Consider the following 15,274-nt stretch of genomic DNA (forward strand, 5'->3'; position numbering starts at 1 on the left):
AACCTGCAGCCCTCCAGATGTTTCTGGACTATAACTCCCATCAACCCCAGCCTGCATAGCCAGTGATCAGGGATGATGGGAGATGTAATCCAATAACATCTGGAGGGTGTCAGGTTGTGTACCCCTGAAATAAAGCAATATTCAATAATCCAGTGCTTTTTTTCTGGGCGGGACAGACGGACACAGGGGTACGCATACCCTTAAACATTTTATGAATCTTTGTACTTTTGTCCATGTACTGTATTTATTTCCCCCACTTTGAACTATAAAATGGTGATTTTTCTGGAGTCAAAATTAGAGTACCCCTGAAATTTTTTTTGTGTGAAAAAAGTACTGCAATAATCCATTAGGATATAATAGTAAACAGTCAATGCCAGATTTATGTATAAGCTAAAAAAGCTATAGGTTAGGGCCCCACAAAAATTTGAAGGAAAAGAAAACTGGATGTACGTTTCCAAAATATAAGATAAAAAACAAATAAAATAAAACCTACATACAGCGTTTTGTGTTGTGTATGGACCTATTAGGTCCATAAATTACCATATAGCATATATTCAACACAAAAAAACAGCGACAACTTGTTGTTGACAAAGGACAGCTGGACATATAAAGGGCCCCATTGCTTTCAGTAGCTTAGGACCTCATCAAACCTAAATCCGGCCCTGTAAACAGTGAATACTTTTTGGCTCCCCATTATTCTGCCCTTGGGACGAAAGAAAAGGAAGTTGAACTTGATCCTAAAACCAGCCGCCCTTCAGCGCCGCCTGAACGGGCACATCTTTATAAAAGGGGAGTCCAGCCCAACTTGACCGCCTTTGACAAACTGAAAGTGAAAAGCCTGCCGGAAGGGCTCGGGGATCGCTTGCTTTGGCCTGCCTGCGGCGGCGGCTGAACTGCAGCAATGGAGGAGCTGCCGGAACCGGGCGAAGAAGCCGCCGAGCCGGTCTCGGCTATGGGGGCGGCGGGCCAGCGGATCTCGGTGCACAACTTCTGCGGGCGCCTGTCGGAGCAGCTGGTGCACTTCCACGCCATGCGCCTGCGGGACTCGCTCTTCCTCTGGGTCGGGGAAGAGCCCAAACTCGGCAACCTGGCCGTGGCCATGTGCACCCCGCGCGTGAGTCCTCTCTTTCGGATGCTCTGAACCCCGGTGTTGGAGGAGGGGGTGGGGGGGACCGGGGGGGGGACGGGGAGGATGCGTTGCTTGCAACTTCGCATCTCCCCGTCGCGGATCGGTGGCGCATGCACAAAAGACTTGAGGCATGGAGGTTATCCGCCTTCTTTTATTGTCCATTCCGGGTCGCCCAGCCACTGCCCCACTGTCCTTTTTCTCTCGGCAGGTCAAGATGAGCAGGGGACAGCAAAGGTTGCAAGGTTTTTAGCTGGGGCAGTCAGATCCACTCTTTGACTATGGATTCAAACCTCTCAAATGTGTTTTATATAATGTGACTTTTTATTTCTATTCTTTGTATATCGCATTGCTATGGCTGATGCAATTAAATATTCGTTCCTTCCTTCGTTCCCCCGTCCCGCCACTGGCCTCCCTCTTTGCAGGCTGGAAACGGAAAGGGAGCCATGGTGCTACCCGATTTGGAGAGGACGTGCGCGGAGAAAAGCTTCCCCGGGCTCAAATCGGGCTTCTTCTCCCTCTCCCCGGAGAAGCATGCAGAGGCTTTGATGATGGTGATGTCCACAACCATCCTATTCTCCTAAAAGGATCAGTTAATGGGAGTGTTTTAAGATCGGGAAAGCGCAACTGCTGACACATTAGACATTTAAAGCAGATGATTCTTCCACTCACCGCAAAGGGTCCTGGGAGCTGTAGTTTACCCTTGCAGAAGGAAGATTCCTAGAACTGTTAACAAACGAGCGGGCAGCACAGTTAACAAACTATAGCGTTCCCAGGATCCTTTGGGGAAAGGCAGGTGCTGTAAATGCATGGGGTGTTTGCAAATTTATTAAGGTATAAGTTTTTCTGATGGTGTTTCCTGCTTGGCAGGGGGTTGGACTCGATGGCCCTTGTGGTCTCTTCCAACTCTATGATTCTATGATTCCTGTTTCATGGTCCACTTCATTATACACATACACACACACATATACACAGTGCTTTTTTTAATGTTTAGGGGTACTCCCATTTTCCTACTCATATTGAAACACTTTCCCTCAATGAGACCAGACTTAGATTCACAAGATGTTTAAGGGTATGCATCTCTTAGATTCACAAGATGTTTAAGGGCAAGTGCATCTCTTTCTCTCTCTCTGGCTAATGTGGCAGCCACAGGCCTTTTTCTGTTCCTCTGGATCTCTGCTTATTTTGAATTCTGCTTGCTGAGCTTTCCTTAAGTAGGATACGAAGCAAAATACTCCGTAGCCAGGGAGTGACTGAGTCCTTCTCCAGATAATCTTGAACGGGTTTGTGTGACAGGTGTAGCACAGAAGTGACATAACTCCAGCCCAAAAGAGATATTGTGGCACTGCGGTTGGATTCTGGTTAATGATATATAGCAGGTATCTTCAACCTTTTCAGACACAGGACCCAATTTTAACCTAAACATGCACCTGGGGCCCTGCTTCTTAATCTTTTGCACGTATTTGCATGGTGGTAGTGCTCCTGTTATGACACACTTTAGATCAAGCTGCAAGCCTCCCCAGCCACTCTGGGCAGCTTTCAGCAAAATATTAAAATACAGTAATGCATCAAACATTAAAAGTAAAGGTAAAGGTAAAGGTACCCCTGCCCGTACAGGCCAGTCTTGACAGACTCTGGGGTTGTGCGCCCATCTCACTTAAGAGGCCAGGGGCCAGCGCTGTCCGGAGACACTTCCGGGTCACGTGGCCAGCGTGACATCGCTGCTCTGGCGAGCCAGAGCCGCACACGGAAACGCCGTTTACCTTCCCGCTGGTAAGCGGTCCCTATTTATCTACTTGCACCCGGAGGTGCTTTCGAACTGCTAGGTTGGCAGGCGCTGGGACCGAGCAGCGGGAGCGCACCCCGCCGCAGGGATTCGAACCGCCGACCTTTCGATCGGCAAGCCCTAGGCGCTGAGGCTTTAACCCACAGCGCCACCTGCGTCCCTGCATCAAACATTAAAAGCTTCCCTAAACACGGCTGCCTTCACATGTTTCTAAAAGTCTGGTAGTTGTTGTTCTTTTTGACATCTGGTGGGAGGGCATTCCACAGGGTGGGTGCCACTACCGAGAAGGCCCTCTGCCTGGTTCCCTGTAACTTGGCTTCTTGCAGTGAGGAAACCGCCAGAAGGCCCTCGGCACTGGACCTCAGTGTCCGGGTAGAACGATGGGGGTGGAGACGCTCCTTCAGGTATACAGGACCGAGGCCGTTTAGGGCTTTAAAGGTCAGCACCAACACTTTGAACTGTGCTCGGAAATGTACTGAGTAAAATGCTTCTGTATACCTCCCTCCAAAACCAGGCTTGGTTTCTCTGCTAGCTGGACCTCAGGACAGACTTTTAAAGTTGACTTGTCCAGCTATTTAAGAAGCATGGAAACATTTTTCTAGGCCAGGCTCTGATGGCTCTACTTGTGTCTGTGATCTGTTTTAAATTGCCATGACCCAAGTATCTCTTGTGTGCGCTCTCTCTCTCTCTCTCTCTCTCTCGTATCTTTATAAGAGAGTCACTTGTGGAGGATGGAGAAAAACTCACCACCCCTTTTTGCTTTCTTTCCAGGACTCCATTCCAGCGTCTACCTTACTCTTTGGCGACTCCTCCAACAGCACCTCCAATTCACTAGCCCAAAAATTAGGTACGTAATTGTGTGCACCTTTAAACCTGCCGTGGTCTGGCTGGATGCAGAGGACTGGCGGGAGGCACCAGCTGGGGAACCCCCAAGGGAAAAAGGCTTAGAGCCTGGAGATTGGTGGTGGGTCAGAGGGAGAAGACTGGGAGCAGGAGGAAGTGTTGGAAGCTGAAGAGGTAACAGGGCTTAGTGAGCTGGGAGAGTCTGAGGCAGAGAGAAGTCTAGAATCAGAGGCAGAGGCAGAGGCAGAAGCAGGACAGGAGGGAGGCCAAGAGGCAAAGATGAGTTTGGCTGGTGAAGAGTCATGTGTCTCCCCCTCCTCTAGCTCCGCTCTGTCTCCCCCTGCCCCCGGTCTACCAGAACCAGGAGAGGCATGAAGAAGGTGGAGAGGTTAGCTTCATGCAGGCACAGTCTCAGATTGCTTGGGAAGGACCTGGGTAGGAGCTGTGGAAAGGCGGGGGGACCTTTAATCTCTGCAACTGCCACACAGGGGCAAGCCCTTCCAAGAAGAGTTGCTGTGCTTATTAGGCCTGGCATTCCTGAGCAGACCTTGCATCCTTGAACAAAGAGTTAACTCCACTTACTCAGTGTGATTTATTGCTGGCCTGCCCCTGACACATGAGCAGGGAGCTGTAGGCGTGGAGGTCAAATGTGCCCCCCCCCCGGCCTCCCTCGGGACTCTTCCCAGGCATGCACCCTCTGCCTAGGTCTCACCCTTCACCAGCTCTGCTTTGCATCTGCCTTGAGTATATTTGTCTGGCTGGAATGGGTCCTTGGACTCTGGTTATGCTTCTTGCTTCCCTAGATGGAGGGTATAGAGGGGTATGTGTTGAAACGATTTTACTGCCCAAAGCTTAACATTTATATCCATTGCTCCATCCACTTTAGGGACGCGGGCGGCGCTGTAGGTTAAACCACAGAGCCTAGCACTTGCCGATCAGAAGGTCGGTGGTTTGAATCCCCGCCACGGGGTGAGCTCCCGTTGCTCGGTCCCTGCTCCTGTCAACCTAGCAGTTCAAAAGCACATCAAAGTGCAAGTAGATAAATAGGAACCGCTCTGGCGGGAAGATAAACGGCGTTTCCGTGCGCTGCTCTGGTTCGCCAGAAGCGGCTTAAGTCATGTTGGCCACATGACCTGGAAGCTGTACGCCGGCTCCCTCGGCCAATAAAGCGAGATGAGCGCCGCAACCCCAGAGTCGGCCACGACTGGACCTAATGGTCAGGGGTCCCTTTACCCTTTACCTTTACCATCCACTTTTGGCACGGGGATCTGGCCCCCACAAGGGATTGTGGCCCTCAGGCTGAAAACGGCTCCCTGCTCTTCCTGTAGCACAATCGAAGAGAAATAAGCCTATGGCAGTGTAGGCTCTTTTTAAAACATATTCATTCTGAGTTATTCAGATAGTTTGGGGTGTTAGGGGAAGGGAGGGGTAGTACCTCTGCTGGGGGACACGCCATGCTCCTTCTGGGGTAGTTTGCCCACCTTTGGTCCCCATCCTGCACTCAGCTCTCACCTGTGGCTCCGAGAAGCCGTCAGCATGTGACAGTGGACACACCCAGGAAATGGCTTTGACTGGCCAGCTAAACCTGGGGAGGGCAGTCGATGGATCTCAAACCCTTGGCGAGTTAGGGACATGCGAAGACAGGCTCCTGCAAATTGAATGGATGAGACCAATATTGTGTTCAACAGTCAAGAAGGCAGTTTCTGCACGTGCTGTAGAGGGAAGCGAGGGGCAGATCCACCTGGGAAGGTAGCCATCTAGGAGAAGGAAAACTCTTGATCCTAAACCTCTGCTGCCTTGCAAGACATCTTTGGGAGAAGAAAAGGCTAAGGAGTAAACCCTACACAAATTGGGAGTGGAGTCCCTAAGATGGTTGGATGGCGCCTTGCACGCCTCCTTCCGGCAACTCTTGCAGCCAAGCTGGTGCCAAACGTATTTCAGCAAGGACAAGAGAGGGGTTTTGTCTCCTGGACAGGCCAGGACCTCCATATACACCACCCTGGCTTGCACCCCAGGGAAGTCACTTTGGTGCTGCTAGCACAGCAGTTTGACCTCCCCTATTGAGACAGAAGGACGCCAGCATCAATGCAGGGAGCTTACTTCAGATGCCATTAGGTTATTTTATCTCCTCCTCCCCTTAACCAATTGCTGACCCTCCTGTGGGATTTGAACTGCTCTGGTCCATGGGGTCAGGAAGAGTCGGACACGACTAAACGAGTAAACAACAACAACAAAAATGTATTTTTCATTACGGCTGCAGCATTAGCTCCTTCATTTTTTTTTTTTTCTCAGTCTTTGCATCTGTTTTTCTTTCAGCCAGCAAGACGAGAAAGCAGATTTTTGTCAGCTATAATATTCAAAATACAGACAGCAGCTTCACACTACTTGTGGAAAACCGAATCAAGGAGGAAATGACAATATTTCCAGACAAGTTTTAGCTTTGCATCATTGTGGCGTGCCTGCATTTTTGTTTCTGTGTTTTTTGTTTGTATGTTTTTAAAATAATGAATGGGATGACATGCTTTTTTTCTGTCACTGAGTAAACTTCATTTGCTTTTTGTATCAGGCCTAGAAGCTGTAAGGTTTGGCTGAGGGTGCCATCTACTGGATGTGCTGGGAACTACACACATGATAACGCAATCTGTGTTCTTCCCACTATGGCTTCCTTCTCGCTTCTAGTGCATTATGAGGCTAACTTGGTCCAGGGCAGTACCACTTCAACCATGGGGGACTCAAGAAATCCAGTTATCTTGAGAAAAACGAATCCCTTCCTATCAAAAACCACATGGCAAGGAGAAGGGCTGACTGCCAGTTTCCTCTGTGCAAGGAGGTACTGCATTTTATTGTAGGGAGAACATTAAATCATGTGAGCCACCCCTGCAGTCTTAAATGGTATGGCCTATAACAGGTTTACTGCTTCATCTGCATTTGTTGCAGTCGAGAAACAGCCCTGTCTTAATAGGGAAGGAGTAAATATATTGAGTTGCATGCTGTAAGAGGAAGTACTGCTGGCATGAATCTAATGGAGTCATTTAGTGCTTCTTGCTGTGATTCTGTTAAAAAGTTCCCTATTCTTTGTGGGTTTTGTTTTGTTTTTAAATGAGAGGGAGGTAATCTTGCTTTCCCACAAGAACAACAGGAATAAACTATTGGAGCTACTACAGCATCTGGGCATTAATAAAATGAAGTCCATAGGCGCTAGGTCTAGGGGGCTTTGGGTGTCAGAAACCCACAATTTTCTTTGGGGGGGGTGTGTGCTTAGCACCTCATATGCGATGCACCTTAGCACCTCATACGCGAGATCTGATTTTTTCCTTTTTTAAAATCATTTTTATTGATTTTCCAATAAGAAACATCCAATCATAATACTTCAATTAAAATAAATAAAATAAAATAAAAAAGACCAAATTATAATTATTAATTTTTTGGGGCGCCCCACGGTCTGGATCTCTGAAGCAAATCTCCACATCTTAGTCCTGCTTCTCGTTTTTTCCATATTTTCCACATCTCGATTTTAACGCTTCATAATTCTTTGTCCCTGCGAGTTCCGGCTTCTACTGGAAGTCATGTCGGAACCCCAACCCCTGCCAGGCCTCTGAATGCAACTTCTGGTAGAAACCAGAAGTCGCTTGGGAGGCCTCACAAGGCCTCGGACATAACCTCTGAGAGACCCTGCAAGGCCTTGCAAGTGATGCTGCGCCGTCACGTAACGTCATGATGTCACGACACGTCCCGGGCGCCATTGGGCACCCATAACCCGGAGCCCAAGTCGGCGCCCCTGACAAAGGTAAATCTGAAGCATGTATTTAGAGAGATGCTTCAAATGCACCTCCAACCTAGTGGCCTGTAGTTGGACTACAACTTCCACCAGCTGCTGCCATCATAGCCAGTGGCCAAGGATGGTGGGAACTGTAGTCGCAGCTACAGCTAAAGGTCAGCAGGTTGAGGAAGGAAGGCTGCTTTAAACAAATGGATAATGGAAGAACTTCCAAACGGGAAGTTCTCCTGTGTGAGCATGGATGCAGGAGGAGAGCTTAATGAGATACTAGTCATGAAGACTAAGGCTCTCTCGGCTTGAAAAGTTTAATAGGTTGGCGTTTTGCAGGGATGGCAGTGCCTTGTCGCTCATCTTTGATGGGAACATGAGAAGTCGCCTTATGCCCGATTCAAGCAGTGGGGCCAATCTAGCTCAGTATTGTGTTCAGTGCCTGGCTATGGTACTGTAGGTTCTTAGACTAGATCCCTTTCCCAGACATATCCCTGAAATGCTGGAGACTGGATCAGGATTGCATGTACTTGGTTAGTGAGCTACAACTCTTAAAACTGATGGGATGGATCCAATGGAGAGCAGGTGTGATATGATTTTTAATGTTTTAACACGCTTTTATGGATGCCTATAAGTTGCCTTGACACTAGACACAGGTATATTTAAATATTTCAGTTAATAATAATAATAATAATCAGGTACCTGCCTAAAGAGGTTGCTAGTATACCACTGGCAAGACAGACGAGTGTGGGGTATTGTTTTTTTCTAATGGGGCAATGTCTTTTATTCCTGTTCATTTACATACAAAGTTGTTCAGCAGGTACAACGGATGTGACATCATGCAGACATTTAGCTTTTAAGACAGTTCTTCAGTAGTTGACTTTTAAGCTTGTGCTATGAAGCACCACCAAACCACCCGTGATTTATTTTAATAAAAAAAGAAGAACTGTAGAGTAACAACGATTAGTTAGTAGAATTTCATCAAATTGAGGGGAAGGGGAAGGAAATCTCACCCACTACAGACATAAGCACACTACTCCATTCTCAAGAAAATGTTTTCACACTGTACATTTAAAAATGAGGTTTTGTTAACATTTTTTTAGAAATTAAGTGTGGAAGATCTGCCACGCTTAACTGGTTTCTTTCTGTCCCAGCTACAGATGCAACTTGACATCACATCCAGAATTCATTATAATGGCACTTCTGAGTTTGGTGATTCCCGGCCCCCCTTCATTTGGCTTTCGGAACTGGCAACATAAATGAAATACTTCCAATTAGTAATAATCAAGCAGCCTGTATCTCAAAACATCCCCATCTCATATAGGGGATGCTTCATTATAACTGCATTCTACCCCATCTTTATAGTGTTTTGGTAACAGAAATGGACACAGAAAACCTAAATAAATAAAAATCAGTCCTGATTAATGCTATTAAAATGGGTTTTAAGTAAAATATTTCAGTGCTAAATTTAAAAATGAAAAAGCTAGACAAACTGACCAATCTTGGCTCATAGAAAAGTGGGGAAATGACTGAAGTCTATACAGTGGTACCTTGGTTGTAGAACTTAATCCGTTCCGGGAGTCTGTTCCTGCACTCCCATGTCAGACATTTGGCTTCCAAATAACATTCGAAAACTGGGATAATTCTGGGTTTTTGGCGTTCGGGAGCCAAAATGTATGTGTACTAAGGTGTTTGAGAGCCAAGGTATGATTGTAGTTGATTACTAGTGCTTTCCCTATTAGGATGAACTCAAAGTGAGGCTTCTGTTATCTTCAGACCTGGCAACTACTTGAGGTTTCTTAATTGGGATGACTGGCTGCCTTGGTTCTTGACCTCCACTCCATGGGTTTCTATGAAGAGTACTGAATGTTATGTGTCCATCTAGAATCACCTGGCAATCAACAACTTTAAGTCATCCTATAGCAACCATGGGTCTTCAGCCAGCCTGTGTACCAAAGCTGGTCTTTTAGTTGCATTGCTATAGGCTGAATCAGTCTTTGGCACAGCCCCACTGACATGCTTAGTATGGCTTGTGGTAGCATGGCGGAAACTGACCTGAGCACAAGATGTCCTCAAGCACTCAGCTCCTTCACCTCAGTCACAGCTAGAAGTCAGTAGAGGTCACTGAAAACCACAACTGCTACAGACTGAGGCTGCAGTGACTGCTACAGTCTTCCTTTTCCCATGAACTCTTCCCTTGTGTTTACCAGCAAGGGGGGGGGGGGCGGAACATGGCACCAGATATCTGGCCAATGTCAAATTATTACTTTTAATGGAGTGTTCACTGACTCTGTGAAGGGGACTATCTGAACAAGGAACAAACAGCAAACACTACCAATGAAGGTATGGTTGCATGATCTGGTTCCCTCTCTCGTATGAGGGTGATCTTTGAATAGCCTTTCTTCTGCTAAGGAAGAACTGACCAGGACCAGCCTGGAGGTAGAAGATTGTTTTTAAGCAGAGATGAAGATGGTGCAACAGAGGATGCTTGCTTACTTGCTTGTTTGATTTATTTATTCCCCACCCTCCCCGGCCAAGGCTTGTGATGTACACAGTTGTTCCTTTTCATCTCTGCTCAAAACAGGTTTGCAGTAAGTGCAAAACTTACTGGTTGCAGGCTGAATTATTATTATTATTATTAATTGAATTTAGTTACTGCCCTATACCTGGAGGCCTCAGGGCGGTTCACAGAACAATGTGCACACTATGGTCAATGGTGCCCCTACAACCTTCCACAAAACATCACCTGCCTCCCTTGTACACTGTTGGAGAGCCTTAAAAAATGAACTGGAAACCAGTGTTTCCTCAAAGATGGGCTTGTCAGACTTCCAACCCCCTGTCAGTGTGCACATGCTTGTTGCATATAGAGGCCTACACAATGTGGCCTAGATGCGAAAACAGAAAGCCAACTCAAATGGCTGACAAGCTTTGATACGCAGCTGACAGGCCTGTTTTAAGGACACAAAGGATATGCGAATGAGGAGCTAACAACGGGGCAGTCCAGAACCCATCGTTCCTAAGGAGATGTCAACATCACATTATGGGTAAGGCTTTAACAACTTGCAACTGGTTCAGGTGGTGAGCTGTGTTCAGCTACATGCTATGAAGATATCAGGGCTTCCAGAAACCTTGGTTGCCTGAGACTTCCAGAACAGAGCACCTGGCAGGGCACAGTGGAGAAGTACTTATCACAAGTTATACAGGACCGTAGTGCAGCAAATTCAGTAGTGCTCTTTGTTTGGATGGTAAGTTAGTGCTAATCTCGTCTCTTCGTCGAAAGCTGATTTGAATCTGTTAAGCACCGTGAGGTACTGGACGCTATCAAAATAATGTTTAAAGTACCATATTTTTCGCTCTATAAGACGCACCAGACCACAAGACGCACCTAGTTTTTGGAGGAGGAAAACAAGAAAAAGAAAAAAAATTCTGAATCTCAGAAGCCAGAACAGCAAGAGGGATTGCTGTGCAGTGAAAGCAGCAATCCCTCTTGCTGTTCTGGCTTCTGGGATAACTGCGCAGCCTGCATTTGCTCCATAAGATGCACACATATTTCCCCTTACTTTTTAGGAGGGAAAAATGAGTCTTATAGAGGAAAAAATACGGTATCTTCAGCAAAAGTACTATTCCAAAGGGAAATGAACATTTGCTTTTGGACCGAGGGAAAACTGTAAAATAAGCTGGAAACAAAATGTGAAGTACTGATTCAAAAAGTGAGATTTCCAACGATATAAATAAAAGGGGAGAAAAATCAAAAGATTAATTTTCATATAATTTTTTTTTTTAAAAAAAATCACCAAGGGCTTCCATCACCTTACACAGTCCATTAAATATGTTGAGAAACTCCCTCTCTCTTGCTTTTGCTTGTTTGTAAAGTTAAGGAGCATCACATCAGAACAGGAAAGTAGAAAGTGCAGCAGGCGAAAGAAATGAGCACAACAAAGACTTTAATGGCGTTAAAATGCAATGAACTCCACAGGCTGGCATGTGGTCCACATGATTCGTTACACTATTCTAAGACTATATGCACAGAGACGGGGAATTAAAAATCTGTTTTGTACCACAAGGATTGCAAAAGTGCTGTGTGTTGGCCTGGAACTTTTGCACGTCCATAACCAAATTCTCTCTCTGCCTCTCTCTCAAATGCTTTTCAGGGCCCCACTCTAGTTTAAAAACAACGAAAAATTATTATACTTCATAGATTTTACTGAAATGCTAGGATGTTCCTGATAGGTCGCTTGCTAACAAGCATTATATAAAAGGCGTTACACAAATTTGGCACATGAATACTGCACAATTCAAAGAGGCCTTATTTTTCACTGCGAGGTTGTAATAGTCTCAACATAAAAGAAGAATGGAGAGGAAGAAATGGCCTTTTTGTGGTTGAAGCCAGACAGTTTATTAGAGAGTGTAAGAAAGATGGGGCTCGCACTTTTTCAAGTCCCACTCGGGTGAATGCAGTAGTGGCAATTCTGGGGGGAAATTATACACACACACATATATAAACCACTGATCTATTCAGTGTTGTTGTCTTTCCCTCAACGGGGCTTGAGAAAGATTTCCCCGAGTGTCTCATCCTCTGTGTGAAAGTTACCAGCTTTACAACAACGTCATTTTTTTCTTCTCAAGTACATACATTCTTGCCTCTTAGATCAGGCCAATTCTGCCCTCCTAGCAAAAAGCCAGCACTGAAACGCTGCACAACTTGCTATGTGACAAGCCGCTTTGTGGGCTTGGTCGCAGGAACGCAAAAGGCAGCCTGACAAGAGGAAGGAAGAAGAAACACAAGCAAGTTAACAGACAATATATAGAGCAAAGAAGGGTCACAGGAAGGGAGGAAAGCACACGAGGGGGGAAAGAGTCCCTTTCCTTCACCCACAAATGCAAGGTGGACATCAAACAAAGTGACAGTCAAATGGATGGATCTACACGTCACCACACATCTGGCTGCTGCACTCATTTAAATGGCTGTACCACTGGGCAATCACAAATGCATGGTCTGAGTGGAAGGGGAGGGAAGGGGATAGTTAACTATAAGCAAAGTAGCCGCAACTCCAGAACATCCTTGCACAAAGCTGGCTCTGCAAGGCTCTTGCGCAACAAACACGGCTTGAGCAGCCAACATCTGTTTGTGTTAAGAACATTTAAATCGTTGCTAGCTTTTGGTGGAAGAGGAAGGAAGAGGGCTGTTGGTGGGTTGCTCTTTCTTTTTTTGCTTCGTTGACATCCGGATCCTAAACCGATTTTAAGCAGGAGCAACCTCTGTTGAATTTCAGTGTCTAAATACATTTAGGATCAGGGTACGTCTGTTTTCAGCCAAGTGAACCACACGGGGTCAATGCATTTGTTCATTTGGGGGAGGGGGGGGAGGAAAAATCCTACAAGAGCACTTGGGATTTTTATTTTGGTGCACTTCAAGTGGCCATTTCCCATAAGCTTTCACGTTGGAAAATGGCAGCCAGCTGATAATATGCAAACCTATTCTTGGAAAAACACTATTACAAATCTCATAAGGAAATCACTCTGGTCTCCATTAAACATCCAAAGAGCCTGTTTGGTTTATTATTCCCCATCTCCCCATCTCCTCTTCCCCTAATCTGAAGCATTAATTTATCATATCATTTCATTTACAGCTTATCGCTCATATTAGTCCGTTAAAATCAGTCTTTGGGGGACAGGGAAGGCTCGCAGCTAAACCAGTGTTGGGTTAGACAGAACTTTCCAGTCTAGCCACTTCTGGACCAAGCATGTTCAAGTCTTAAACCCTTCTGGCCATCTTTTCCCCTTCCCAAATTGGAAATATTCTCATAGAAAAAGCACTACCTTATAGTCCCTAGAACCTTTGTTAGGTCAGAACCACTTTAGGTAAAGCCTTGTTTACCACTGAGTACCGAATTTAGAAATTTCTTATTGTTGTTGTTATTATTATTAATAAACACTTGTAAGAATTCCTTATAAAGAGACACGTTCCTCTTTTAAATCCACATGCCTGATCTCCATTGGAAAAACCGTAGTTTGCTTGTGCAGTGGTTTCTTTTAGGCTTGAAACTGCAACTTTTCAAGTTTAGAAAACAGCTTTTTAAAAAACAGACTACAGCTCACTAACCAAACTCTATTTCTGCTGCCTAGAACGGAGTTGGAATTTTAAGTGAGAGCTTTGTATGCACACTTATACAGTAGGTAAACTGCAAGACGGGGTGGTGGTAGGGAGGACTGGATTATCTGGAGAGACAAAGAAAATTGGTTGAACCTAAAACGTCAGTAGTCAAAGAATTCTTTGTCGCAGCAAGGAGATGCTTCATTCCTCCAACAAAAGCACAAAAAGACAATAAAAAGCAAAACGAATCTCATGGTTTCTATCTTGGAATGTCTGCTCTTACGGAGAACAACGCGGCTTCATGTTTGTGGTCAACAAAGGAGAAAAGGGAATAAAGTGCTTCATGGCGGGGAGAATCATTAAAATAAATAGAAACATTTCATGGCAGGAAGAAAAGAAAAGTTCCGACAGGCAGTTTTGTCTCCAGCCAGTTGCTTTGAGGATGCATTCCCCTCCCATTACTAGTTCCAAAGCGATTTGCACCCCAGTCAAAAGATTCCTACGAGAAGTGGCTTTAGCAGCAGAGTCCAATTCCCCCATTTATCTGTCCCTTTAATTTCACTGGTCTCTTGTGGAAAGCACTGCCACACCAAAAGTGCCTTCTCCTCCAGCCGGCCAGCTACATCGCCTTCATCCCGTTGGCCGTGACGCTCTCGGTCACTCCATCGTTCACGGCGGCCGAATCATGGAGGCCAGAGTAATCCTTGAGTTCGGAGTTTGTCAGAAGCAGAGGCTGTTCCCCCTTCTTGTGCGGCAGGAGGGGCTGGCGGGTGTAATGTTCGCCGTCTGGAATGTTCTCCGGCAGGTTCTGGTTTTTGCTCTCGGGCAGGAGGAGGATACAGATGATGCAGATGAGGGTGCAGCAGGCAAAGATGACATGGTGGAGGAAGTAGCCTTTCTGGTTGTGGAGCTCCATGATGGGTGCCGTGAGCATGCCAAAGCCTGCGCTGGCCTGGACGAGGCCAAGCCCACCACCCCTGTGGAAATGAGCATGCAGATATATATATATTTGGGTGACAAAAATCAGTTTGGTTACAGATTCACCAGTTTGCAATGTTACGGCATCATAAACGGATCAGAATTGTATGTGCACTTCCCTGTATGGCGGAGTCGCCTTCGAAACGATTCGCTTTGCTTATGCGCCAACTTCTTTTTAATAAGGAAACTCAAAGCAGTTTGCAACAATTAAAACATCGCAATTAAAACACCAACAGCAACAGTTCTACATGTTTCCTAGTGCTTCTAGTTCTACATGTTTCCTATACTTCTGAAAGGTCTTTAAATGCACCTCAAAAAGCAGAAAGGTCCGACTTTGTGCTAGCAAGTTCTACAGGAATGGGTCCCTGGCTGTGTACCCTTCTGCTGCTCCATACTCAAAAATCATGCTCTCTCCCCTGGAGCATCGTAAAGTAGTTCTTTCCTCCATCCTTTCAATAGAGAAAGGGCAATCCCACTGGCAACTTAATCAAGCTTAAACTGTGTCAAAAAATGGCAATTTGTAGCCCCAAATGATTCAGACATCTGAAGGCAGCCCTGTTTAGGGAAGCTTTTAATGATTAATAGATTATTGTATTTTAATATTCTGTTGGAAGCCACCCAGAGTGGCTGGGGAAACCCAGCCAGATGGGCGGCGTAATAATAATAATAATAATAATAATA

General features: G+C 45.8%; 2 protein-coding genes across 5 annotated transcripts in view; one reads left to right on the forward strand and one right to left on the reverse strand.

Annotated features, from left to right (window-relative positions):
• SLC22A23 (solute carrier family 22 member 23) overlaps nt 1-15,274 on the reverse strand; it is a 115,821-nt gene that overhangs the window by 2,496 nt on the left and 98,051 nt on the right. For 3 of the 4 annotated variants that reach the window (XM_079984972.1, XM_079984971.1, XM_079984973.1), the window contains one exon: nt 11,449-14,592. The exons of the other annotated variant lie outside the window; for it this stretch is intronic. In XM_079984972.1, coding sequence (XP_079841098.1) covers nt 14,235-14,592 — 358 coding nt within the window. In that variant the 3' untranslated portion in view covers nt 11,449-14,234. Of the gene's footprint in view, nt 1-11,448; nt 14,593-15,274 lie in introns of those variants that run through there. 4 annotated transcript variants of the gene reach the window in all.
• On the forward strand, nt 862-9,740 carry PSMG4 (proteasome assembly chaperone 4). The gene is made up of 3 exons (XM_079985122.1): nt 862-1,114; nt 3,684-3,759; nt 6,072-9,740. The coding sequence occupies exons 1-3, from the start codon at nt 902-904 to the stop codon at nt 6,191-6,193; spliced, it is 411 nt and encodes a 136-aa protein (XP_079841248.1). The 5' UTR covers nt 862-901; the 3' UTR covers nt 6,194-9,740.

Source organism: Podarcis cretensis, assembly GCF_951804945.1.
Source record: "Podarcis cretensis genome assembly, chromosome: 7".
In the NCBI taxonomy this organism is placed as follows: domain Eukaryota; kingdom Metazoa; phylum Chordata; class Lepidosauria; order Squamata; family Lacertidae; genus Podarcis; species Podarcis cretensis.